This window comes from Mustela erminea, chromosome 3 (genome assembly GCF_009829155.1).
Source record: "Mustela erminea isolate mMusErm1 chromosome 3, mMusErm1.Pri, whole genome shotgun sequence".
Classification (NCBI taxonomy): domain Eukaryota; kingdom Metazoa; phylum Chordata; class Mammalia; order Carnivora; family Mustelidae; genus Mustela; species Mustela erminea.
Window position 1 is genome coordinate 7280215 of NC_045616.1, and position 27988 is coordinate 7308202.

At 36.8% G+C, this 27988-nt stretch overlaps 1 protein-coding gene and 1 pseudogene across 1 annotated transcript; one reads left to right on the forward strand and one right to left on the reverse strand.

The window, feature by feature from the left end:
* Positions 1–3269: 3269 nt before the first annotated feature.
* On the reverse strand, positions 3270–9475 carry LOC116585780 (olfactory receptor 2G2-like). Its single transcript, XM_032335034.1, has 2 exons — positions 8555–9475; positions 3270–3359 (listed from the first exon to the last, which is right to left on the reverse strand). The coding sequence occupies exons 1-2, from the start codon at positions 9473–9475 to the stop codon at positions 3270–3272; spliced, it is 1011 nt and encodes a 336-aa protein (XP_032190925.1).
* An 8224-nt stretch (positions 9476–17699) lies between these two features.
* On the forward strand, positions 17700–27980 carry LOC116585781 (annotated as a pseudogene).
* Positions 27981–27988: the final 8 nt, after the last annotated feature.

Consider the following 27988-nt stretch of genomic DNA (forward strand, 5'->3'; position numbering starts at 1 on the left):
GGTGGCTCAGTGGGTTAAAGCCTCTGCCTTCAGTTCAGATCATGTTCCCAGGATCCTAGGATCAAGGCCTGTATCGGGCTTCCTGCTCCGTAGGGAGCTTGCTTCCCTTCCTCTCTCTGCCTGCCTCTCTGCCTACTTGCAATCTCTGTCTGTCAAATAAATAAATAAAATGTTTTTAAAAAAAAGAAGATGTGGTAGATACATACAATGGACTATTACTCAGCTATTGAAAAGAATGAAATTTTGCCAGTTTCAACAACATGTAAGGAACTAAAGTTTATTATGCTAAGAAAAATAAGTCAATCAGAGGAAGATAAATACTGTATTGATTTCATGCTTATGTGGAATTTAAAAAACAAAACAAAACAAAAAACCAAAACCAAAAACAAAAAAAACAGATGAACGTATGGAAGAGGGAAAAAAGAGGAGACAAACCCCAAAAAGACTCTTAATGATAGAGTACAAACTGAGGGTTACTGGAGGGGAAGTAGGTGGAGGGAAGGTTTGAATGGGTGTTGGGCATTAAGGAGTGCACTTATTGTGATGAGCACTGGGTATTGTATGTAATTAATGAATCTCTAAATTCTACTCCTGAAACTAATATACTATATGTTAACTAGAATTTAAATAAAAACTTACAAAGACAAAATAAAATTAAAAATGAAATGAAATAAAATACAAGTATTAAAAAGCATGAATTTGATAGGGGGACTTCTAACGTGGTAAGTAGGAGTCAGACCACACAAAGTCCTCTTGGTTTTGATGAACTCCACCTCAATCTTGTAATTACAAAATGGAACCATCCTGTAATATCTTCATTACTATTTTGTCTATTTGCCCCATTCTTTCCCAGTAGGAAACTTCATGTATTTTATCTATTACTAAAGAAAATATATGTCTATTACAAAAACAAATGCTTCCATTTTCCAATTCATTTTTTTCTTGAGTAAATATTATGCAGTATTAATTGTTTTTAGTTCCGTCTTTGTCACTTCATGTATGAGTCCTGCAAAATGTTCGCAGCTCCTTCACTGGTGAACCCTGAAAGCACTACCTTTAATACGCATGGGGAATAAACATTGCCTAAGTCTACCCTCCTCCTGAACCTTTATTGATTTCACTCTACACATCCACAAAAGGACTCACAGAAAACAGCGGTGTCCAGTCACCTGCCTAAGATGCATTGCAGAGTTTACAGAAAGCAATTAATCCCACTTCAGGTAACACTGAGTTTGGACCTTTTAATCATAGCAATTTTTCTGATCAAGTTAGAAATCCTCATTACTCATTAAGAGCATGATGAATTACTAAGCTTTGAAGGTTTTTAAATTACTTCTATAAAAAAAAATTTAAGCTATAAATATTGGCAGTGAATGCAGTATTTCCACAACTTTTCTCTTCAAATCTTATGGCTTCAACATATCAAACAGGGAGTAGAAATAGAATATTCTAAACAGGAATAATTCTAAAACTATGGAATGTGTAAACATATGTATCACATTCCATGTATATGTGCCTAAATTAGAGGAATTCTGTATAGTCATATGTCCCTATATATGCAGATACACAGGAAGCTTTTCAGAGCAGTGGCTTATAGGAGTGGTAGACTTCTGGGAGAGAGATGAGATTTTGCCATTCACTGTTTTATTATTTTGACTTGTGTAATACAAATAGTAATTGTTCAAATATGAATAAATATTTTTCCTATTTTAAAAAGATGGAGTGAAAAAAGATCATGTTTAGCAAGTAGTCTAATAAAACATGGCTCAGTTTTAAAGTATATAAAAGTGTATCTAATATATATTAAGCAATGTTCACTACAAATAAATGTGCTTAATGAGGAAAACACAAAAAAGCATCCAGGGGAAGAAAAGAAGAAGAAAGAAAGAAAGAAAGAAAGAAAGAAAGAAAGAAAGAAAGAAAGAGAGAAAGAAAGAAAAATGATTCTGTTTATTCAGGAAACAATAAGCCTAGGTCAGTATGTGCATCCAAAGGTGGGTATTTAAAAAATATAAAAACACTGTACCTAGGTTTTGAACTTCTCAAAAAACAACTAAAATACAAAACAAGACCAAGGACAAAGACAAAGAGGAGAATGTGTGACCTTCAAGAAACAAAAGTTCAATGAAGAGCATACACTTGCAGAAGAATTTTTCCAAAAACCAGTATAAATATTTGGGAAGCAAACAGTAGTTCTTCACACTCAAGAAATTTAAGACAAGGGTGGTACTAAAACAAATGATTCAAGACAACAGTTGATTTTAAAAGGTAAACTGGCTGTAGAAAACGATTTAGGACATACAGAGCAATTACATCATAATTTGTACTAATGAAGTGAAAACAAAGCTGAGTAAAAGATATGCCTGAGTAACTTGCCCAGAGTGGAATAAAGGAGAAAGAGGGAGTTACAATGAAAGGTGACATGAAAGAGTTAAAAACATAATATATCATAAGATTTTCAATGTTAGTAAATTTTGACATCAAAAACTCACAGTTTAACATTATGAAAGTGAACATGCAAGCTAAGGTTCTAATTCTCACAGTTACTTTATAACTATATGTTAATCTACAATGAGACATAGCCCTACTAAATTCCCATAAAACAAACATAAAATACACAACACACTGGTCATACAATAAAGCTTGTGTTATTGACCAGGTGTTAAGTTTTAATGAAAAACTCAATTATGTGGAGAATAGAAATTTCTCTCATTATATTCTCTAACTCATTGCTGTGAAACTTAAATATATAATAGAAATTTAAGTGAAAGAGGGTGCCAAAATTTCAATTGGGGATTATTAAATAAATTTTTTTTAAATTTGAATATTAAAATGTAAACAGAATATTTAATAATTCCTTTAAATAAGATAAAATGAGAAAAAATAAATAAGAAAAATGTCAGAAAATAACATCTAGTAAAAATAAAGATAATATTTTACATATCATAATAAACAAAAGTAATCATGAATATTAATATAACATCCCCCAAAAGTATGAATGAATAAATGATAGCATATTATAGTAACACAAAAGTAAAAAGATAATTTTTAAAAATATTTCAGAAACAGTTTAATAATTTAATAATTTTCATATAAAATGCAAATTTAAGAGGCTATATTGTAAACTAATTGTATATTTTTTTACAAAACTGTAAAACACCTTCATTATAAAATACTATCACTGTTTTCTTAATTAAAGCAGAAAATATCTATAAAGAAAGACACATTTCCTTAAATATGCAGGGATACATTGGAAACAATGAGATTGTCTATTTGGGAACCAAATAAATCATGCTAGTCATTGCCTCTTTTACCAATATTGAAGAATTTTCTTTTAAAGTCCAACCAACTTCCCTTCCAGTCCCTCCAGATGCTGACCATGCCCCATTATGCTTCTTTTTCTCCTTTCTGTGCAGACTAGTCTTCCTTGCCATTCAAACACACTATAGCCTAGCCCCTAAACTATCATATAAAGCTGAATTTTGCATTTGACAACTGAAAAGACTTTTAACATGAGCATTTTTAGTCCCTTTGTCTAGACCCTACCCATAGTGACATGCAGCATCCCATGGGACAGGGTTCTCTACACCTTTGCAGATAATGCTTTCTGTGTCTCCACAGTCACTCACCACTTTTAAAGACCACTAATAGTACCAACCTCAGAACATAAAATGATCCTAACTAATGCTATTTTGGATATACCACTCATCTATCTGCCTTAGAATATAGTAAACTTCTGGGTATTTCCATATCACATAGGGTCCAGCCTGATGATCGTATCTGATTATCATTGATAAATCCCATGCCCTCTGCTTGTGCTGGACACCCCCATAGCTGCTCATCCCCACTTGGAGCTTTTTCTCCTTTAAAAACCTATTCACCAGATTCCAGCTCTAGAGTCACTTTCCCAGTCTGCTATTCTAGGCTGATCCTATCAGAAATGCTACATGGATCTCTGGATTTTGTGAATTCCTACATCTTACCTCCTTCTCTAAGTGGAATTATTTTCACTTTGAGAATACTGTGCCCTCCATTATTTCATTGTGTGATTGTAGGGCATGAGTTGAAAATGCTATTGTAATGATGAGCCCATGTATTCTAAATGTTGCTATGAACTATTTAACCTGCTACTCTGTTCTAGAAGACTCCACCCCACCCCTTTTATTCCTTTTTTAGACCCAACTACAAAACACAAAACAAGAACTTACTTTAAACATACTAAAAGCAACTTTCTCATCCAAATAGAATAAATCTAGGCCAAAGGACACAAATATTGTCAGCTAACTAGATGTACTTTTTAATATAGGAAAAGTTGCACTCAAAAGCAATTTTTAAAAAAATTGAGTTCAGGGTGCCTGGGTGGCTCAGTGAGTTAAGCCTCTTCCCAGCTCAGGTCATGATCTCAGGGTTCTGGGATCAAGTCCCACATCGGGCTATCTGCTCAGTGTGCAGCCTGCTTCCACCCTCTCTCTCTCTGCCTGTCTCTCTACCTACTTGGGATCTCTCTCCCTCTCAATTAAAAAAAAATTGAGTTCAGAGGCACCTGGGTGGCTCAGCTGGTTAAGCAGCCAGCTCTTGGTTTGGCCTCAGGCTGTATTATTGGGGTCATGGGATTGCCCCGGCATCATGCTCCCCACTCAGCAGGCAGTTGGTCTGCTTCTCTTCCTCTACCCCTCCCCCACTCTCTATAAAATTATTTATTAATTAAAAACTCTTTTAAAAAATTGAATTCAAATGTTATCCCTAAACAAGATAATTATGACATGTGCCATGAAAGGAGGGAGCATGCTGATATAAAATACAAGCATCTTCATTGTCTATAAAATCAAAGATAGCCCGAGAGCTGTTCAGGAGACTGTGGCTGCAAGTAGACAAAGCAGCAAAGAGGGTGGTAAATGGACATACATGCCATATATCGATCTCCTTTCAGAGCCAATTTTTTCGATAATTTATTTGTAGTCAGAATTAAGATGAATTTGTTGAGCAAATAATGTATATCCTCAAGCAATTCCCTTTTAATTCAATGAGATTGTCACCATACCCTGGTAAGATGTTTCATAAATGTTTATTAAATGCAAAAATATTTGAGTGGGAATGACTATTTTTTCAGTTTGAAGAATATAGAAGAATCAGGAGTGAACAATTTAAACCCAGTCTTTGCTGCCTTTGAGCAGAAGGAATATTGGGTATAAAAAAGAGAACAAAATAAAAAGAATTTTATGAGATATTTCCTGTCTGGTTGTGAATAGTCAAAGGCAACATGAAAAGACTAGTCTGAAATTCAGACTTCACGATTCTGAGTTGCTTTAATTTCAGTTTGATTTACATGCCATAAAACATAGAACATAACCATAAATGCAAATATACCTATTTCAGGCCAAGAATATTCATTCTGGCCTCAGGAGTTACTTTCTTGTCTGCGGTATCTTCAGCTGCCTGTGTCTTGAGAGGAAATAAAAAAGGTGTCCTCTGGTTAAGAACCCAGAAAGGACTAGCTGGGAACCACATGTAAGATTCTAAGAAAAGAGGAGTCTGAGTTGTTGTAGACTCCAGTCACTGACTGCCCCATAAACCAGAGAGTAGTATGCCCACAAAGATGATACCTAGCTCTTATCACTATCTGGAAAGGTATGCAAAAATGTTGAAGCTGTGGCTGAGAGTTAGGACCACAGGTGAAGTCTGACCCTCAGTTATGCTTGCAAAGTAAAACAATGGCTTGAAAGCTACCTCTCTGGTCCCTGAATCTCTCTGCAACAGCTCCAAAAGTGGTTAATCCTGACCCATGCTTAATGTGGTACAACATGGAAATGTTTGTGCCAAATAAGGTAAAAAAATTAAACGGTTTCTAGACTAGATGTCAGGACTTGCCTGGGAACATGTCAGAAGAAAGTGAGCTAACATCAGTGACTCCACTTCTAAGAAAAAGAACTTGGAATTTAGAAACCCAGTGACTTACCTCTGCGATGAGGAAGTGGCTTAAGCTAGGAAAGAGGAAAAAAAAAAGTCCTGTTGATGTGACCTAATCATGTCCCCAGAAGGGTTAGAGATTTACCATCTTCCCTCTATGGAAAATGTGTAGCTCGTTAAAATGTCTTTAGGAGAGGATGCTGGGACATGGTGAACGCACAAGAGCCCTGTGGTCATAATTTTCCCCTATCATGTAAGCATTCACTAAGACATCAGGAGCTTACCTTGACACTTTCCAAAACATTACCAATTAAATTCATCCTGATTATCCCACTGTAATGCAAGAGACAGTAGAAAAATGTTATGTTTCAGTAATCACAGAATTCAGAGAAATTACCTCAAGAGTAAGTCCCTTGAGTAACCAGCTCACAATATCATGGTGTCTATGAACTGAGCTCCAATGGGACACCAAATGCCAGACATTATTGCACTGTTCTATTCTCACTCTAGTAAACTGTCCCTTTACAATTTTGAGCAGAAAGTTAATAATTCTATTCTTACTTATTGCATCTATACTCAAACACTTTAATTGCCCTATAGAAATAAAAAAGAACTGTTGCTCTATTGTTACTCAAAATAGGAGAGTCCCCATTTTTCCTTTGTTATCTAAGTCTCTGATCATGCTTATCAACAATTCCCAAACTCTGCCTAAGAAATCTTTTCATTTCCCATATGTTTTTCTAGATCATTAAGCCCCAGTTTACTTGGAGTTCAGAGATGTTCGTGCACTCCTGAGCACAAAGAAAAGCATTCTATTTCCAACCATATCTTTGTATTCTATATATCCTCTGGATCTTCTAATAATTTTAAATAAAATGGCCTCTTGGTTATCTAAAGTGTATTGTATCATTTGAAGACTATTTGATTTCTGTTATAAGCTGTCAGTCCTTTAAAATTCACCCATGGATTCTTTTCTTTCTTTCTTTTTTTTTTAAGATTATTTATTTATTTATTTGACAGAGAGAAATCACAAGTAGATAGAGAGGCAGACAGAGAGAGAGAGAAGGAAGCAGGCTCCCTGCTGAGCAGAGAGCCTGATGCGGGCCTTGATCCCAGGACCCGGAGATCATGACTGAGCCGAAGGCAGCGGTTCAACCCACTGAGCCCCCCAGGCGCCCGATTCTTTTCTTTCTTATACACATATTAACTTATTTGTAACTTAGCAAAAAACAATATAGACTCTTTCTTCCTTTTTCAAGTTGATGTGCCACTGTTTAGATAAAGATGATTTGCAACCACATCAATTTAGTAGCAAATATCCAAGTTAAATAAAATCACATAGCCATTAAGCTTATAGCTTGAGATAGATTTGATTTTTTGCAACCAACTTGATGAAAGTGACTTTTCCCCCGTTAATTACTTATTTTGTTAATAGATACTATCAGATAGTGAAAATCTACCAATTAACTGAATTGAACCATTAGCATATACTGTTTCCTTCACATCTGTTTTCTCAATTTCTCAAAAATTGTTGGACAAATAATTGCATTTTTTAAAGCAGATAGGACAAGCATGTGTTCCACAGTGCATTTAAAATTGTGTGCACCTAGTAATGTAAGATAGAGGGTATAATGGAAGATGTGAGCAATAAAATAAATCTCCCTTCATCTAGTAAAGAAGCCATCTCAGCAGTACGCAGGTAGCAGGAAATTAAAATGGAAAGAAGTGGGTAAACTAGGGAGATAATTAAAAGGTAAAATCTACAGAATTGTTTATAGGTTACATACAGTTGGTGAAAGAAAGGGCAGTATTTAGGATGGTGCATGCTTCATTTCATGATATTGAGAATAGTGAGAAAGGGCCAAAAGCAGAGAAAGTTTTGACTTAGTTATCATGTGCTCATTTTGAAGTTGTTTTAATACACTCAGGTGGAGAAGTAAAGCACATAGCTGAACATGAGAATATAGATAGAAAATACAAATCCAGGAGACACCTGTAAATATATTCTACTTTAATCATGATTAAGTCAAAATGTAGTTGCCATTCTCAAAAACTTACTAAGGAGAGAAATGCAAAAAATCAGAAACTTGTCAAACAGGAGGGAAAATGCTGGAATAGAAATGAGCTCAGTGTGTGATGGAGACTTGACCCCAACTTCAGGGTCCAATAATCCACAGTTTGTTGAAAGAGCAATACCACTGAAGTTTAACATTTCTTCTTTTTGTTTTGAGCAAATAGTTAAAATATCTTGATCTCTGCAAAATAAGGCATAATAATACCATCTAGCACACAGTTGTGTCTATTAAATACAACAGACTTTATGAATAAACCTTATTTAAAGTCAGATGCTTAGGATAGTGATCTAATTTTAATTTGGGTTGTTCAATATTACACTTTCCAGTTCATAGATGGTATAAATGTTATGCAAATTGTTCAAGTCAACAGCTATTATGTCATGAAATGAGCATTCAAACTCAGGTTTGTCCAACTCAGAAATTCAAGTACTATTAATTTTTTTCTAACGAAACCCATTATAGGTTTATGAACATAACCAAATAATTTACTGAGTCATCATCCATTAAATTAATCAGTCATAATAACTGCCTCCTAAAAAATTCTTGAAAATCACGTTTCACTAAGTCAAAGTTCTCCCAAGAATTTTTTTCAGAGCTGCCTTCACTTCCTTGTTTCTCAGGGTGTAGATGAGGGGGTTAAGTATGGGGGTCACCACAGTGTAAAAGAGGGAAACAAACTTTCCCTGGTCCTTTGATCTACTCTTGGCTGGCTGCAGATACATGAAGATGATGGTTCCATAGAAGATTATGACAACCATCAGGTGGGAGGAGCAGGTCCCAAATGCTTTGTGCCGTCCGATGGCTGACTTGATCTTCAGAACTGCTAGGGCAATGCGCCAATAGGAGATCAAGATGAGTGACAAAGGCACCACCAGGAATAAAACACTAGCTACGAAGAGCTCTGCCTGGTTGAAAGTGGTGTCCACACAAGCCAACTTGATGAGCACAGGGACCTCACAGAAAAAATGATCCACTTGGCGATGCCCACAGAAAGGTAGCTGCAGGGTGAGAGTGGACTGTATGAGGGTGGTGGCCACCCCACTGAGCCACGCCAGAGATGCCAGGATGTGACAGAGTCCAGGGCGCATGGAAAAGGCATAATGTAGAGGATGGCAGATGGCAATGTAGCGATCATAAGACATCACAGCCAGGAGGACACACTCTGTGGATCCCAGGGCAAGAGAGACATAGAGCTGAACCACACAGCCACCATAAGTGATGGACTTATCTGAACCACCCAGGTTGACTAGAAGCTGAGGAATAATGCTGCTGGTGAAACAGAGGTCGAGGAAGGAGAGATGGGAGAGAAAAAAGTACATGGGAGTGTGCAGTTTAGAGTCCAAGAGGGATATTAGGATGATAGTGGTATTGCCTAGGAGTGTCATCAGGTAAAGAAAAAAAATTATCCCAAAGAGAACCAGCTCTAACTGAGGCCGGTCAGAGAAGCCTACCAAAATGAACCCAGGGAGTGTGCTATCATTAGTCCACCACATTACTCTTTGATTATTAACTCCAGAGTGATAAAGTCACATTAAACAGAAACTGCAAGGATTTTATGTAAATTCCTTCATAATTAAGATCTAATATTGAAAAATAAGACTTTGGATGTAGGTAAAGAGAATATCAAATGAGATTCCATTGATTATCCCACGAAGTGGCATACCTGGTGTGTTGATCATAGGTTTTCCATCTACCTTGAGGGAAAAACAAGTTAAAATAAATCAAAGATCAGGTTTACCCCACTGCTTTGTCAATACCTTTTTTTTTCAGTATAAAGGTAATGGAATTGTGTAGGAAATATGGGAATTGCAAATACCATACTGCATCCTCATAATCTATCATATAGGTGGACAAATTAGGGAGGAACATAATGAACATGTCAGAATGAACAAGACATCACCAGGGTCAGCAATTTGGTATGAGAGTACAGAGCAGGGAGAAGAATCTATAGAGGGAATGTTGAGATTAAGTTCAAGGATTAGGTTACATCTTATTCTTAAAAATGAGAGGTTAAAAGTCACTTATGGTTTGTCTCCCTCCCAATCCCATCTTGTTTCATTTATTCTTCTCCTACCCACTTAAGCCCCCATGTTGCATGCTGGAAATAAAAAAAATATATATTATGCCTTTGTAAAACTCTTAAATAAAAGTTTTGGTAATAAATTAAAAAAAAATGAGAGGAATAAAAAATGATAGAATTGCACGATGTTAAGAAATAAGTATAGAAATGGAGAGTACACTATAGAGTGTCATTAAAAAGAAAGGAACTAAATTTAGGGTGTGATTATTGCATACACTGGCTATGCTATATAATAGAATATGATATTTACAAGGTAAATTTGAGTCACTTTTTCTTTTCTTTGAAATTTTATTTATTTGACAGACAGAGATCAGAAGTGGCAGAGAGAGGAAGGGAAGCAGGCTCCTTGCCGAGCAGAGAGCCTGATGTGGGGCTCAAACCAGGACCCTGGGATCATGACCTGAGCCAAAGGCAGAGGTTTTAACCCACTGAGCTATGCAGGCACCCCACACTTTTTCAATGACATCAGTAAGCATTATTTGGATAGCAGAGGTTCTTGTTAGGAGGGTTTTTGTATTATTTGAATTGTTCTTTTCAGATAAATATGGCTACACAATATAGATTTGGGGGTGGTAGCTAAAGAGATGGAGGGAAGCGGGATGGGTAAAACAGGTGATGGGGATTAAGGAGTGCGCCTTTCATGATGAGCACTGAATGTTGTATGAAAGTGTTGAATTACTAAATCCTAAACCTGAAACTAATGTTACACTATATGTTAACTAGCCAGAATTTAAATAAAAAGTTGGGAGAAAAAAAGAAACAATATAGAAGATTTTGAAAAAGAAGACCCTCTAATCCAGAAACTATGTAGGCAGCCAATGTAACAGTGAATAACACCATGTTACAAATTTAGAATAGAATAAAGGTGATGTAAATAGAATGCAAGAAATGCTGCACAGTTAAATGACAATCAAGATTTAACTACTAATGGGATATAAGACAAATGAATAGGAAGAAGTAAAATTATTAAAGTTTTACATATGATGAAAAAGGGAGATCTAGTAATTAAGAACAGCCTGCATTTGTTCAGTCCCAACTCACTTGGTGATGCCAGGAAGAATCAGACTGATAATTTCTACAGAGTCCTAGAATTGGATTGATGACCATTGTTTTGATGTTCTCCTTGGTATAAAGACTTGGACCTAGAGTCTCACTTAAGCTGTGATGCATTGGTAGCAGCTACTCATTTGATACCCCTCACAATTTAGACTCTATAAAAACACATAAGTCATATATATCTTATATAACCACAAAAATTGCATAAAAACATAATTAGGGAAGCTTAATTAACATAAGGACTATTCCCAGTCAAATAATCGCAATCTAGGGCGGTTGGGTTATGGACATTGGGGAGGGTATGCGATATGGTGAGTGCTGTGAAGTGTGTAAGCCTAACAATTCACAGACCTGTACCCCTGGGGCAAACAATACATTGCATATTAATAAAAATCATGATTTTTTAAAAAGCAAATACAGTTTAAAGGAGTTCTTTAAGTTCATTAAGGTCCTAAGTCTTTACTCTGAAGTTATGTTTCAACATCCTATTGAGATTTTAAATTTTTACTGATTATATTTCTTTATACCAACAAGTTTGCCAGCTCAGTTCAGGTTTTAAAAATTTTGTCTTTTATGGTATGAAATGAACTTAAAACTAGTATCCTTCCACCGGAACACAACTGAAGCCGTATTTATTGTGTTTAGATACACATGCAATCATTGCCACTCCCCATGCTGATGGAATTCTATAGAGCATTATGAAAAATCAAGGACTTTGGTAACAGAAAAAGCTTAGGTTTAATTCCTGGCCCTCCACCTTTTGGTTGTGCACCTGGAGTAAATAAGTAGATACTGCTGAGCTTTGGTTTGTCTGTCTGTGACATGGAGATGATAAATAGTTACAATTTATAGGGATAGTGTTAGGACTGTAGGAGATGGCAGCTCTACAATACCTGGGCGAGAGTTGAGCATGAAGATGCATAAATAAACAGTGTATTCAGTGTGTGGATCAGGATATTAAATGTAAGTCCTTTCTATAGCTTATAAGCCCCTCAATATTTGCCTAAACCTACCTTCCCAGGTTTTGATGCCTCCTTCCAAGCCACAGAAGGAAATATTTCCAGTTCTCCAAACTCAGAGTATGGTCCTCCATTATCAGGTTCTGTCACTGGCTGTGATTTTCATAGTATTCACTCATGGAATCTGCTCAGACATTTTTCTGTATCCTTTAAGACTTGGTTCAAATAACAAAGATTCTGGGAATCTTTATAGAAAAGTCACTTTTACATTTCATTTCCACATCACTCTGTAGGTATTTCTATATACATTGTAGAATTAAAAGATATTGAATGCTATATCTCACTTATCTTGATGACCTTTAATTCAGCATAGTCCCCAAAAAATGACTGTGAAATAATATGTGTGTATTGTATAAATAAATGAAAATAAAAATGAAGATTTTATCACTTATTTCATTATATTTGTCTTTTATCTTCCAACACGAATACTGATCTTTTATCTTTATCATAGATTTTATTAAAAATACAATATACAATTAATAATATAATATATAAAATATATTATAATATAATATATAGTAAATCCATGATAAAAATAAAATATCTATAAAAATATATGATATACAGTCATGCACATATTTTACTTGAGCACATATTAATATATAGCCATATGTACATTATATTACATTAAAATAACTGTAATGAATACATAATACGTATTTTATATATAGAAAAATAAGTGATAAAAATAACAGATAATAGATGTAGAGAAATAAAACTTTGGAAATAGCTAAAGAAAAAGGGTTAAAATAGAGAATATAAGGATAAAATAAAATAATACATTTATGTTAAGGACTTCCTTACTTTTTCATCACTGTCAAATGTATTTATATATAATTTATATATACATATATATGTATGTAAAATTATATGTGATTGTCCTACACTGCTCTATTCAGCCATACACACAAAGAGGACATTTTTTTTTCATTTTTTCAACAACAAGTTTTAAGGTACGTTATAGATATTAGATGGATAATTATAACTTAACTATTTGCCATTGGACATTTTGTCAATTAAGGTATCCATCAGTATTTACTGGATGAATACAGTGTTCCAGGACCTATGCTGGGTATCAGACATATGAAATTAAAAGGGCATGAATTTTGGGATGCCTGGATAGCTCAGTCAGTTAAGCATTCAGACTTGATTTCAGCTCAGGTCATGAGACTGAAGCCCTACATGAGGTTCCACACCCAGTGTGGAGCCTGCTTGGGTTTCTCCCTCTCCCTCTGCCCCTCCCCCTGCTCATGCACACTCTCTAAAAACAAAATAAAAAGGCATTAATTTTGCTATCAAGAACCTTCTTGACTATCCAAAACAGAAGGAAACTAAAAAAATATAAGCACAATAGTAAGTTTTAAGTGCAACTAAATGGCAAATCTTATTCCATTCTACAATGACTAATAGAAGAGAGAAAGAAGGAGATGAAAGAAGGGCCTCAGAAAACAAATTTGAGTTTTTAAGATTATGAAGTGTTCTTGAGTTGGACAAGGTTGTCCCAGGAGGAAAAAGCAGTCTTACAGATGATGCAAAGTCTTAAAATAATTGGGCATCATCTTCCATCACTCGTGGAGGTTGTGTGTGCTGCTGGAACTGAGATTTTAAGGGATGGAAAGGAAAAAGGGAAGACTAAAATCAACTAAGATTGATCTTAGGCCATGCTCTTTAGAACTAGAAATCCAAACAACATTTTACAATAAAAACTATATGGAAAACTTTACCAAAAGGAATGTTATGAAATGAGTTTAAAGACATCAGTGACTGAGTGAGACTAAAGGGATCTGAAATAGCAGGATGGGAATGATAAGGGTATAGGGACTACTGACTTCCAGTTTCATTTCCCACTATCTCTGACCCAGTGTATGTCTTTTTCTAAAAATAAATGCATCTCCTTGCTGCTTTTGAACAGGACATTCTGATAAGAGAATTCTGAGTGGGTTTTCTGTTTATCTACCAATATGAACGTCTAGCTCTTCCAACCACATGTAAATAAAATATTAGCTAAGGATGTCACTCTTCAGACGTTCTAGTAGGAAAGTCATTAGGTGTAAAACAGCCTCAGGTCATCTCTATGAATGCTCCCTGCACCATAGTCACACACGACCAGTAAAGAAGTAAGCAGGAAGGAGAGTAAAATTAGTGGGGGAAAGGTACTAGACATAAGGCAAACAATAAAAATGTAACAATGGTTTAACAGGTATCATCAATAGCATCAATAGCAGTACAGAGAGAATATATGATGCATTTCTGAGAAATTAAACCATAATTTATGCAGTTCTTAAACTTTTTAGGGTTCTTCAAGATATCATAACTTGAAAGCTCAGATTAACAGTTTTTACCAGCTGTGTACATCAATGTTTGTCTGCATTCCCTACCTAACTCAAATACCCTGTTACATTTTTCTCCTTGCTGGAAGAACATGTGAGTTTATCCTGGGGAGTGCTACCAATTGGGTACAACCCATAACCATTTGGAAAGTGACCTGAAGGCGAAGGGACAGCCTGGTCTGTGTCTGAGGGAAGCAGTCAGTAGCATATCCCTCTGAAGTCTGAGGCATAGAGAGAACCTCCAGGGCAAACATTCAAGTCTGACTGCAAATCAGGCACTCAGAAATAAAGCCAGCACTGCATATTATATGCCTAATGAGTCAATGACTTCATCAAAAGTTAATGATGTACTATATGTTTGCTAATTGAATTTAAATTTAAGAGAAGCAACCCATTGGTGCACCTCACAGTGCTGAACACTTTCCCTCTGCATAACAATGCAGTTTCCATGCTTTGCTGCAGGAAGTTTCCATCAGTTTTTACGTTTCTTTTGGAACAGAAGAAAGGTGTTCTGGACTGTTAATGCTGTATTTATCCTGAGAGAATGCTGGGACTACAGTCTGTGCTGCTTCCCAGGAATTCACTAGATGGGTGGTGAGCCATGAATCTATGCTAAGGTTGATTACTGAACACCCTCACTAACCATGGGAAAGGATTTCATATCCCTAAAACTAAGTATCTCCCTATGTAAAGCAAGGATAGTAACATCGGTTTCTGCAAGCACTTAAGACATGTTGTCATGAAGAATGATAAATATCTGAGCATCTGCATTGAGAGTCAACAGTCTGGCCCTGAACTCCTGGTGATCGTGGTATTAGGCACACTTACAGAGGGCTCACTCTTCACCTCAGATTCTTCTCCAAGGACCTATCTTCTATGAAGCCACTGAATCTCTCCACAATGAAAGTGGGTGTATTACTATTCCTATCAACACAGATAAGGAAACTAAGACTCTGAGAGACTCTGAGTGAAGTTGACTTTATAGGCAAAGCCAGAATCTGAGCCCAGGTGATTTCATTCCCAAGCCCCTTGCACTGTTCTGGCCTCCTGGATTCCTGCTGAGATGGAAGAAATGGACATGCTATAAATGCTGGGCAAGAACCAGTAACTTCTAAATCATCTCTTTGTCATGCTATTCAGAGTGCTTTGCTTCCTTGTAAGCTATTTATTTTAGTGAATGATAGTTCTGATTTGAATTACAGCTTTGAGCTTCCAAGGTTGTGCTGGTCACTTAGAGAACTCTCAGATATTTCATGTTTAAACACTTTTCATTTATACCAAAAGATTGCAGACAGGACACAATGTCTCCTTGGTGATGTAGCAATTCTCATTTTAAATATGATGTGCTGCTTTGGGTTACAGAGAGAAAGAAAGATTATAAAAGAATATATGGAAAAGGCCAGTGACAGTAGAAAAGGAATTAAGGGCATAAGAAATATAATCTTGAGATAACTGGAAGATATGATACTTTGCATCTTCTGGAGCTGAAGATACTTTCCTAATCAGCTGAAAAATTCTGGCATGAATAAGGCCTATGTTTAGGGTTTAATCTCAAGGTGGTGTCTTTACGTTCAGAAGTGTGCATCATAGGACAATGCTTGGAGAGGGGTGGCAGTCCAGAAAATATTTCTGTTGTTCCACACAATGGACCCTAAGTCACAATATTTAAGCATATTTTACTCGAATAAATATATAATGGGTTAATCTGGTTAGATTTTGCAAAACACTTAAACATTACTTATGGGAGAAAGCGGTATTGGAAAAAATCAGCAAAGTCACTCTTGAAACTTAATGATAAAAGACTTCATGTCTAATTGTTTCCCTGAGCTTCCCAGTGTGAAGCTCATAGCTGACCCTTGCTGTGATAGGAGACTCTCATCATTCCTGCAAGAAACATTTGGTCTAATCTTAGTAACTAGTTTTCTTTTTCTTTTCTTTTCTTTTCTTTTTTTTGGACCACCACCCCCTTTCTTTTCTGAAGTAGAAAAAAAGAATAGGGAATACAATTGAACTGTGCAAGGACTGAGTTATAAAAATTTAATTCTTCAAGCTGATGGTCACCAGAACAGAGGTGCGTGGGGAGATGGGTTAAATGGGTAATCGGCATTAGGGAGGGCACCTGTTGTGATGAGCACTGGGTGCTGTACATAAGTGTAGAATGACTAAATTCTACACCTGAAACTAATATTACAGTGTACATTAACTAACTGGAACTTAATAAAAACTAAAAACATAAACAAAATCAAAAACCTCAAAAAAAATTTAATTCCTATCAGAACCCAAATCAAAGCATCCCCAGGGCAGAGGGAATCTTTGCTACTATCTCATATAAATGGTATACATTACTAAAAAGGACATGCAATTTAAAATACAGTGTTTTGGAGCACCTGGGTGGCTCAGTCAGTTGAGTGTCTGCCTTGGGCTAAGGTCATGATCCTACAGTCCTGGGATGGAGCCCTGCATCAGGCTCCTTGCTCAGCAAGGAGCCTGCTTCTCCCCTCTACCCCCCATGCTCTCTGTCACTATCTCTCTCTCTCAAATAAAATCTAAATTAATCAATCAATAAAATACAGTGTTTTAAGCCCACAAAACATAAGAAGAGGACTTTATATTTTCATAAGTTTACCAAGGGAATGGGACTTTGGAAGCCAGGCAGTAGGCAGTCTCTCACAAACCTGCTGGCATTTTTCCATTGGAAATGCATTACCCAGTTACCTTTTCTCTGCTCCATGGCAACATGAGTCCAAACAGTCTGCCACCAACTCACTGTAGATTCTTAGACTCCTAGTTTCAACTCTATATGCTTCTGTTTTAAACTCTGGAAAAAGAAAATGAAAATGAAAATAATTTCTGCATATGCTTTAAAGAAAAACTAAAATCATTTCATTTTTAAAACTGCAAAGTTATTGTAACTCAATGAACTACCAATTATATATAAATTTATGGGTCACAAATGGAGATTATGCAAATGCTTTAGAAAGATGTCTCTGAAGCAATAAAGTTATGATCATAATTTGGTTGTGATTTAATGAACTCCCTCACGTTTTCCAACTCTAAAAACATGAACATTTCCCTTCGGTCAGCACAGTAGTCCAACCAGAAAAATTTTTAAAAAACATACTTAAAAGCTATCCTTTTAGATGACATAATACCTAATTTTGAAGAATTTCAAAAAAAAATGCTACTTTTAGAATAATCCATCTTCAGAGCAGTACAACACTTGTAGTAGGTAATGGCGTTCTTCCTCTTTGGTGTTCAGAGGATAGATGTGATTTATTCTGAAAATGCCAATTTCCCTGAGGTGTGGATTCTTGCATACTCTAGAGAGAGGTCATGGGTTGGTCTTCTGGGTACCAGCTAACATTACAGCCTAGGAAATTTCAATAGTATTTCTGGAAGTGCTCAAAACAATTTGAACACAGGCAGTCTTGCATGCACCCAGCCAGCCAGCTAGCCAATGAGCCCTCTGTCCTTCTTGCCATGTTAACATTTCATTTAATGATTTCTCATTAGATTCTAAAATATCCCAAAGGGATTTTTGTTTGTTTGTTTTTTGTTTTTGTTTTTTACTTTTGTTGTTGTTGTTTCAACTTTTTATTTAAATTCTGGTTAGGTGTAGTGCCTGGATGGCTCAGCCAGTTAAGCATATGCCTTTAGTTTAGGTCATGACCTTGAGGTCCAGGGATTGAGCCCCACATCAGACTCTCTGCTTAGTGGGGAATCTCTTTCTCTCTCTCCCTCTGTGCTTGTATGCTCTCTTTCGCTCTCTCTCTCACTTAAAGAAATAAAATCTTCTTCTTCTTTTTTTTTTTTTTAATTCTAGTTAGTTAACATATAGGAGACTATTGGTTTCAGGTGTAGAATTTAGTGATTCACCATTTCTATACAACTCCTATTACTCAACACAATAGGAGATTACTTTAATACCTATCACCTATTTAACCTATCCCCACCTGCCACCTACTTCTCTTCCAGCAGACCTCAGTTTGTTCCCTATTGTCAAAAGTCTCTTATGGTTTGCCTTCCCAAAGCAACATTAATAAACATACTAATGGGAAACAATGCAAATAACCAATAAGACTTCATATTTCTATAGAAAAAAAATCATTTAACAAATAAAAAGGGGACAATTATGGATACATCTGAACACAGTACATGGCCCAGCATGATTTGTCTTAGCTTGCTTATTCAACTCCATTTGTCTGTGATTTGTATTTCTTTGTTTTGTTTTACATTTCTCATATTTTAATTTGTTCCTTATTTTGGAACATTTTTAACTGCCCTTAACACAAAAATGTTTTTCTCAGTCTACCTATTCCTCACACTTTATTCCTTACATATTTTTTCCATAGTACCAATCTGAAACAAATCTCTTTTTTGTCATGCTCTTTATTTTTTTAAGAGCATCTAAAACAATTAGAAAATTGTCCAACCTGTTTTTTTTTATTCTGGCTATGATCCTAGATTCTGAACTTTGAGATGGTGTCTTAACAATTGTAAAAAAAATGCACTAGCATTTAATTGACTGTCTGACACATAGCAGTTGTGCAAAAAATACTCTTAAATGGGACAATCATTTTAATTTACCTTTCTGTACTTGCATAATTTCTATCAAAATTTACTTCAAATTTGAAATAATTTTTTGTAAGCATCTGATACTTAATAATCATATATACCTTATGTTATTAAAGACAGGTATCATATCTTACTAATCTTTTAAATTTTCTATAGTAATAAATGCATACTGAATTAAATTGAGTAGTAAATGAATGAAACTGATTCAGGAGTTATTAAGCAAGATTTCATTCCATGATTATTTCTTGAGTATCTATCTTTTAGCCTCTGTACCAAAAAATGAATATGTAGCAATGAACATGCTCTCAGGCTTATCATGGGATAGCAGAAGAAAGATTATATCTATTGTAGAAAGTCAATACAATGTCATATTATCATGTAAAAAAAAGAACACAAATTTAATCTCGACTCTAAAAAGACAAAAGAGTTATCTGAAATAGGAATGTTCACTCTGAGTTTGAAAAAAGCAGCAATTGAAAGATGCGAGGAAACAAAGTGAGGAACCATGCAATAAAAATTTACAGAATAGAGAAAATCTCAGAAAAAATATATTAGTGTTCTGCAAGTAGCTTTGCAAGATCAGGGATAGGGGGGCCAGAACGATAGTGTATGTACAGAAATGCAGATAAATACACAGGACTATAGGAAAACATGACAGATTAAGATAATAAATTTATCAGCCACTTTCCATGACAGTAATTAAGGCATTTTAAAATTTTAATCTAAAAGCTCAAGGAGAAGGGAGAAAAAAATTTAGATTTAATATAAAATAAGCAAGTTTTATTGACATATGACAAGGTAATTTTAAAAGTTATATGGGAATTTAGTAAGATGGAAAAAGTCAAGAAATTTTTGAAAACACAAAACAGTTCATTCACAAAAAATTCATTCTACCATATTACTAAGGCCTCTTAAAATAGTAATCAAGAGTTTGCAATATAAGAGCACTGATAACTAAATAGATCAACAGAAACAAGAAAAAACTTAGACACAACAACATGCATCTATGATATGTTACAAGTGCACAATGGAGATCAGTAAGTGATTTTTTTTCTCCTTTGAATAAATAGTTCTAGTCCCATTAGATATATAAATAAAAATAAAGTTGCTAAAAAGTTTGTTTGGAATGATGAAAAAGTCTGGAAATGGATGGAGATAATGGTTGAACTACATTGTAATTGTTTTTAGTATCACTAAATTATACACTTATAAATGCACATTTCTTACTTATATATACTTTATCTCAAAAATTTTATTTTGTATATTTTACCTCCATAAAAATAAAATTGCACAGCTATCAGTAGAATGCCTAAAATATCCTATATAGCTATAAATCTGAGAGAAAATGCAATAAATACAACAAATGCTAGAATTTATTATTACATTTTATTTATTAAGTAAGATTTTAAAAAAATAAATAAAATGAGATTGAGACATTTAATGACAGAACAATCAAGAAATTCTGCTCATTAAAAAAGTTAAAGGAAAGCTATTTGACTTGATATTTATAAAATAAATATACAACAAATAACTTGTATCCAGCATACAAAAACACATCCTAGAAATCAATACAAACATAAAATCCATGGAAATATGTTCCAGATAATTAAATGTGTACTTTGGAAAAGAAACCAATCAATAAAATAAAGGTCTTCGAGGGAAATATAATTTAAAATAAGAACATGGTTTCATTGCACATCTATCTATAATATTTACAAAAATTTAAAAGATTGACAACAGGAGAGGCAGAGAACAATGTGGAGCATCCATCAAAAATGTGATATAATGATGTTGAGACTTACTATGACCATTTAGGAATTTTTTAGGCATTTTCTAGTATAGTTGAACATTGGTAAACATGATTGCCTAGGAATTCTATATCTTAGAGTCCTAGAAAAATATGGCCACATATGCATAAGAATACACATGGACACATTTATAGCAGGATTGTTCAAAACTATTAAAAATTGGAAAAGCCAGTTGTCTATCAAAAGTTGAAGAGATAGGAGCTCTGATTCAAGATGAAAATTAAGAAGGTCCTGAACTCACCTCCTCCCACAGACATACCAAATCTGTCACTACATATGAAACAATACCCTCTAATAAAAATCTAAGAACTAGTTAAGTGATGCTTATACATTGGGCAAAAGAAAGAAAACTCACATCGAAGATGGTAAGAAAGGTGAAACAAAGTCATAAATCTCATCCTTGCCCTGGTGACCCACAGTTGGGGTGAAATTCAAAACATCTAGGTTTTTCCTGATGAATGAAGTGTTTTTACCCCACATCAGATAGCCCCAATTTTAAGACCTGCATCCAAAAGATGGACTTCTAAATCATCTACCTTTGAAAGCCAACAGGCTTTGCATCCATGAGATCCACAAGGTTTTAGTAAACAGAGAAGCATTTCTTTTTTTTTTTAAAGATTTTATTATTTATTTGACAGAGAGAGATCACAAGTAGGCAGAGAGGCAGGCAGAGAGAGAGAGAGAGAGAGGAGGAAGCAGGCTCCCTGCTGAGCAGAGAGCCCGATGTGGGACTCGATCCCAGGACCCTGAGATCATGACCTGAGCCGAAGGCAGCGGCTTAACCCACTGAGCCACACAGGCACCCCAGAGAAGCATTTCTTAAAGGATTGTAGCCAACTCACTCTGGCCAACCTCTCAGGACACAGCACAGAGGCAGCTGCATGTAGTTTTCCTATGAAAGGGACACTGCTTTTCTCAAAAGTATTGGCATAACAGACAAGCATCTAATTTAACACATATCTAGAGACCAACTGAAATATTTTCTAAAGACTGCAAAGCCCAACAGAAACCATGTTCATACTTTCCCTCTGTCTTGCTCCAGGTCACATGTGGTTCATAGTTGTGGCCAGAGAGACAGGTTTCTAATTAAGTACACATCTAAGGGCCAAGGGTAATCCTCTCCAGAGACTTTGGAGGACAGGTACCATCTTCACATTCTTCTTCTGCCTCACTACAGGGTACCAGTATCTCCCAGAAAGAAGCTTATACACATTCCAGAGTCCTAGTGTCTGCAGCTGACACCCAAGGAGTACCCATTGGTTGCCTGACTCTAGTGGCCAATGAGGCTTTTGTTTATGGTCCCTCAAGACTGAAACAAACAGAATAGCACATCTTCACCAGCTACTACCTCAGAGCACAGCACAGAGGCAGCAGACAGGAATGGGGTCTTCCTAAGAAAGAGGCCTATTAACTTACCTTCATAGCTGTAGTTTAAGCAGGAGGCTTCTTATTAAACACACATCTAGGGATTAAACATACATTAATTAAACACACATCCAGAAACTGGGTAGGCCATCAGACACCATCTTCATGTTCTCTTTCTGCTCTGCCTCAGGTTACCAGTGTCTTCAAGAAAGGAGCTTGTGTGGACAGTGGGTGACACAATTTTTGTGGTTGCCTCCCAGAGAACACATTCCTTAATAGCCTGCTATAGATGGTCAGTGGGGCCTGTGTTCGCATGTTTAACAAGATCGTAGCAAACAAATAAACAGTTCATAACTGGCTAACACCTCGGGAATTAGTGCAGAAGAGAGAGGAAAACATCCCTCTTAAGTCTTTCTTTGAAAGAATATTTGCATACCTTAAAAGGTAATGCATGAGGGTGCAATTTTCAGTTAACCTGAAGCAAGGTTCTCACTGAGATTTTCTCCTTTGGCACACTGAGTAGTCTTGGCATATCCCCAGCTACTGAGAGTCAGTAAATCAAAGTAAACTGCTTGGACAATTACAGTGGTTTGAGAGACAACCAAAGTTAGGGCAAGGTTGAATACTAAGATTCACCTTCTACATGAGGCCATTCCTCATAAGACTACAGAAAAGGGCTGCTTTATCTAGCACACAGAAACAGACACAGATATTAAATAAAAATGAAAAACAATATTAAAAAATAGGTTCCCCAAAAATGAACTTAAAAACCTCAGAAAATACCTTAATGAAATGGAGATAACTAATTAACGTGATAAGGGAGTTCATAAAGATGCTTAGAGGCCAGATGAACAATCCCTTTGATTCAATGAACTGAAAAATTCGATTCAAGACAAAGTGAGAATTTCAATAAAGAGATAGAGAATATGAAGAAGTACCAAACAGAAATCATAAAGTTGAAGTATAGAATAACTGCACTGAAAGAATACAATAAAGGGTTTCAAGAGCAGTCTAGATGAAGCAGAAGAAAAGAGTAATGAGTTTGAAAACATGGCAGTGGAACTCATTCAATCAGAGCAGAAAGAGAAAAAAAAATTAAGAAAGAGTTAAAATAGCTTAAAGGATTTATGGAACAACATGAAGCAAGCCAACATTTACTTTATAGGATTCCAAAAAGGAAAGAGAAAGACAAAATCGGCAGAAAACTTATTTGAAGAAATAATATCTTAAACTTCCCAATGTGAGGAAGGAAACTAACATCCAGATTCAGGAAGTTCAGAGTTCTAAATAATATAAACCCAAAAAGGCTCTCACAAAGCCATTGTGCTTAAATTGCCAAGAGTTAAAGGCCGAGAATCTTAAAAACAGCAAGAGAAAAATAATTTGTGGTAAGAAAAACCCCGGAAGACTATAGGTTGACTTGTAAGCAGAAACTTGACATGCTCCCCAAAGAGTAGCATAATATATTCAAAGTGCAAGGAAAAAAAGAAAAATTTCCAACAAAAAATACTCTATCCAGAAATGTTGTCCTTCAGAATTGAAGGAGATATAAAAAGTATCTTCAGGCAAAAGTGGAAAAAAATTATCACCACTAGACTGGCCTTATAATAAATTATATACAGACTATTTAAGCTGAAAGAAGGATGATAATTTGTAACAAAAATTAATCACTTGTAAGTCTAGAATAAAGTTTAAATGAAAAATGTAGCAAGAATAACTAGAACTACATACTTTGTCAAGAAATATGCAAGGTAGGGGCGCCTGGGTGGCTCAGTGGGTTAAGCCACTGCCTTCGGCTCAGGTCATGATCTCGGGGTCCCGGGATCGAGTCCCGCATCGGGCTCTCTGCTCAGCAGGGAGCCTGCTTCCTCCTCTCTCTCTCTGCCTGCCTCTCTGCCTACTTGTAATCTCTCTCTGTTAAATAAATAAATAAAATCTTTAAAAAAAAAAAAAAAAGAAAAAGAAATATGCAAGGTAAAAAGATGTAAAGGGTAACATAAAAAAACAAAAAAAATATGGAGGAATAAACCAAATATAGATTCAGAATGTATTCAAATTTTTGTTGTTATTAACTTATGTAGTCTGTTATACATACAAGTTGTTACAGGTAAGACTTGTTGTAACATCAAAGCAAAATCCTAAGAGATAGAAAGGACTCTAAATATACCACTAAATAAAAATATCAAATCACAAAGAGAGAGCAGAAGAATAAAACCAGAGTTAGAAACTAAAAAAAAAATCCAGAAAACAATTAACAAAAAGGCAGTAAGTACAGACTTATTAGTGATTTAAATGTAAATGGAGTAAATTGGACTTTAGAAAGACAAATAGTGGCTAAATGGGATTAAAAAAAAAAAGATGCTGTTTATAAGAGCCTTAGAGTGGAAGATACTCCATACAAATGGAAAACAAATGAAAGTTGGGAAATGTTTATAGCAGACAAACAGATTTTGAAACAAGGGCTGTAAAAACAGATTTGCCTCTCTGCTAGTGCCTGAACTGTGGTCTGCCCTCCCCTTGGGCCCTCTTAGCAGCCCCATGGTTGGGGGGGAGGTGTGTTGGGTTGGTCATGGATGTCACCTCTCCCTTCTCTCCCTGCTGAGCTATTGGAGCTATGATGAAGTTCTAGAATATAGGTTAGGTTCGGTGGGGGGAGGTCCAAAGCTGATGACAAAGAAAGAATACTTGAGATGTCTTTGGTGCAAAATGGTGGTTTATTAAAGCAGGGGGACGGGACGCCTGGGTGGCTCAGTTGGTTAAGCAACTGCCTTCAGCTCGGGTGATCATCCCAGTGTCATGGGATCGAGTCCCACATCAGGCTCCTTGCTCCGCAGAGAGCCTGCTTCTCCCTCTGACTCTGCCTGCCACTCTGTCTGCCTGTGCTCGCTCTCGCTCGCTCACTCTCTGACAAATAAATAAAATCTTTAAAAAAAAAAAAAAAAGCAGGGGGACAAAGAGCTGCTGCCCTGTGTTGTGAGAGGTAGCAGGTCATGTACCATGGGGGTGGGGAAGTAAGGAAAAGGGAGGTTTCAATAGAACTTTCATATGCTAAAGAGGACCTGCAAGATACTGGATACCAGAGGTCTTGCCTTTACCAAGGTTGTTTTGTCCTCTAGCAAGGTATTAACATTAAGATGGGTAGGAGATTCCTAAAGAATGTCACAAATGTCCCACCCAAGAATGGTGGGTTGGGGCATGGAGGGTTGGAGGCGTTGCAAGGTGTCAGATTTTGCTTTGTTCTCCATCAGCCTTCTGTCCCCTCATCACTAGGACTGTCATCTCTGTCCCCCAGCACAGTGGGAGCCTCTTGTTTGGGTGGCCACCTGGTGTCCCTGGCCTTTCCCACCCACAGTTACCCACGGTTACTTTGGGGCCCTCCTGATGGTGGCCACAGCCCTGCCACCTGGACCCTGAATCCTGGACCTCTGAGCACTGCCCGACACCCTTTACCTCTCTCACTTCCTAGGGTGAGACGGTCCCGGGATGACTGCACAGTCTCATGCCCCTGCAGCTCTGTCCAGCTGTAGTCTTGCTCTGGTGGGAGGCATCCCTTGGGCAGTGCAAAAGAAGCGGTGAAAGAAGAGAGTGCGGGCCAGCACGGCTGGACAATTGCCCAGCTGCTTCCATCAGTACCATGGGCACCGGCCAGTCCTGGAAGGCTGGCAGAGCCCCTCAACTGGCCTAGTGCAGCACAGGAAGTCCCACGCCAGCTGGCCAATTTAGCCCCTGGTCCAGTCCTGCAGTTGCAACCCAAATTTAGAAAGTGAGCCCTTTCCCTGGGCAGCTGCTGCTGGCCACGCCCAGCCAACTCTTGTTCAGGAGAAGTTTTACATTCAAAAATGGAAAAATTGGAGAAAATTGCCATTCCCTATGTCCAGTTTGTTCATGGTATACACTTGTGTGAACAACCAAAGATCAGCAGACAGAAAAGCAAATATAACTTACCACTAACCAAAATCACTATTCAAAAAGAAATGAAAATAACTTTCGGCAGGATTCTGCTTCATCTGACAACTCCAGAAGCAGGAAAAAAAGAAAGCCTTTTTAAAAATACTGAGAACATTAAAAATACACATTTGAAGAAATCAGCATTTCTAACTGAAGTGAACCAAAAGGAAAATTATGCTGGGGCAAAATTTAGTGATCAGCCTTCTCCTAGTGTTCTTCCAAAGGCTCCCAGTCACTGGATAGGAAACACTTTTGGAAATTCCAACAAAAATAGGGAGTTGATGGCTGTACATGATGAGGGAGCAGGAGGTTGGCTGAGGACAAAGCAAAAGCAAAAGCTTTGCACCCCCTATCCACCCACTCCCCACGGTAATGTGTGTGACATTCCTCAGGCACCCCTTACTGCCTTAATCGAGAAACAAATAGTTAAATTGCAGAGATCACAAACCTGCATGACAGGAATCTCCAAACTATCTTGATGTTAATGGCTTGCCAAAAGACAACATTTATCAAGCCTCTGGTATCCAGGCATCTGGCAGAAAGCTACTTTGAAACCTCCCTTTCCCTCACCTTCCCCCAACCACAGGGTACATAACCTGCCATCCACACAACCCAGGGCAGCAGCTCTTTCTGCCCAACGGTCCTATTCCTGTGCTTTAATAAACCACCACTTTGCACCAAGGATGTCTCAAGAATTCTTCCTTGGTCATCAGCTCTGGACCTCAGCTCACCGAACCTCACCTAGGTTCTAGAACTTCATCAGTACACTTAAAAATGCTTCCGAAGGGGTGCCTGGATGGCTCAGTGGGTTAAACCTCTGGCTTTGGCTCAGGTCATGATCTCAGGGTCCTGGGATCTATCCCCGCATGGGGCTCTCTGATCAGCAGGGGGACTGCTTCGCCCCTCTCTCTCTGCCTGCCTCTCTGCATGCTTGTGATCTCTGTTTTTCAAATAAATAAATAAAATCTTTTAAAAATGCTCCTAAGAGTTCACACTTAGCTCTCAGATCACAGTATGTCTTGTAAAACAGTTTTTTCAAAATCTCTAGACTCCTGAAAATTGGTACGGAAATGGAAATTTGCCTTAACATACAAGTGCAAAAGATGAGTTAAAAAAATTGTAAACAAGCTGTATTATATTTTATATATTTTAAATACTGTACACCATGTATTATGGTTATATTGTTCATCCTTGAAAGATAGAGTTTTGTTGTGAAGGTATGTATTTTGTTTTACCAATTAGTAAGTGTTTTGTATATATACAATGAAGAAATTTTTGTTATGCCCACGTTTTCACGTCCCAGAGACCACCAAGGAACAAGCACAAATGCAATCAATCACATGAGGGCTTATTTGACAAGCTTAAGCTTGGGCATAAGTATACCCGACACAGCAGAGTAGGGACTTGGACCCGGAGGTGACATACTTAAGCTTGGGTCCATGTATACCCGATGCAGTGGAGTAGGGACTTGGACCCTGAACCAGATTACAGTCAGAGTTTTTAAAGGCAGAGTAAGGGTGGACTCAGCGGTGGGTGAGGACAAAGGGAATTATGGATGAAGTAAGTCTCCAAGGATTTCTGGAAGCAAGTTCTCCAGGACCTTGAGGGGCTAGCTATTGTTGGGAGAAAGGTCATTTATTACCAATAATAAAAATCTTCTCGTGATAACCTTTAGATGTATATCAGTGGGCCATATGCTTGGGAATGATTCTCGACACTATCTTGGAGGTTTAGAAATAAAGTTTCCTGAAATAATTTTTAAAGTATCCTGTAAGATCCTGGTTGGACCTGTTGGAGTAGGGGGTCAGTCAGCCTAGGATTGTCC

Excerpts from the sequence above, each read along its gene's own strand:
- LOC116585780 (XM_032335034.1), bottom strand. The coding sequence starts at position 9,475 with ATGTGGTGGACTAATGATAGCACACTCCCTGGGTTCATTTTGGTAGGC. Across the intron at positions 3,360-8,554 it reads TGAAAAAAATTCTTGGGAGA|GGAAGGGAAGTTGGTTGGAC; the intron begins ACTTTGACTTAG and ends TCTGGAGGGACT.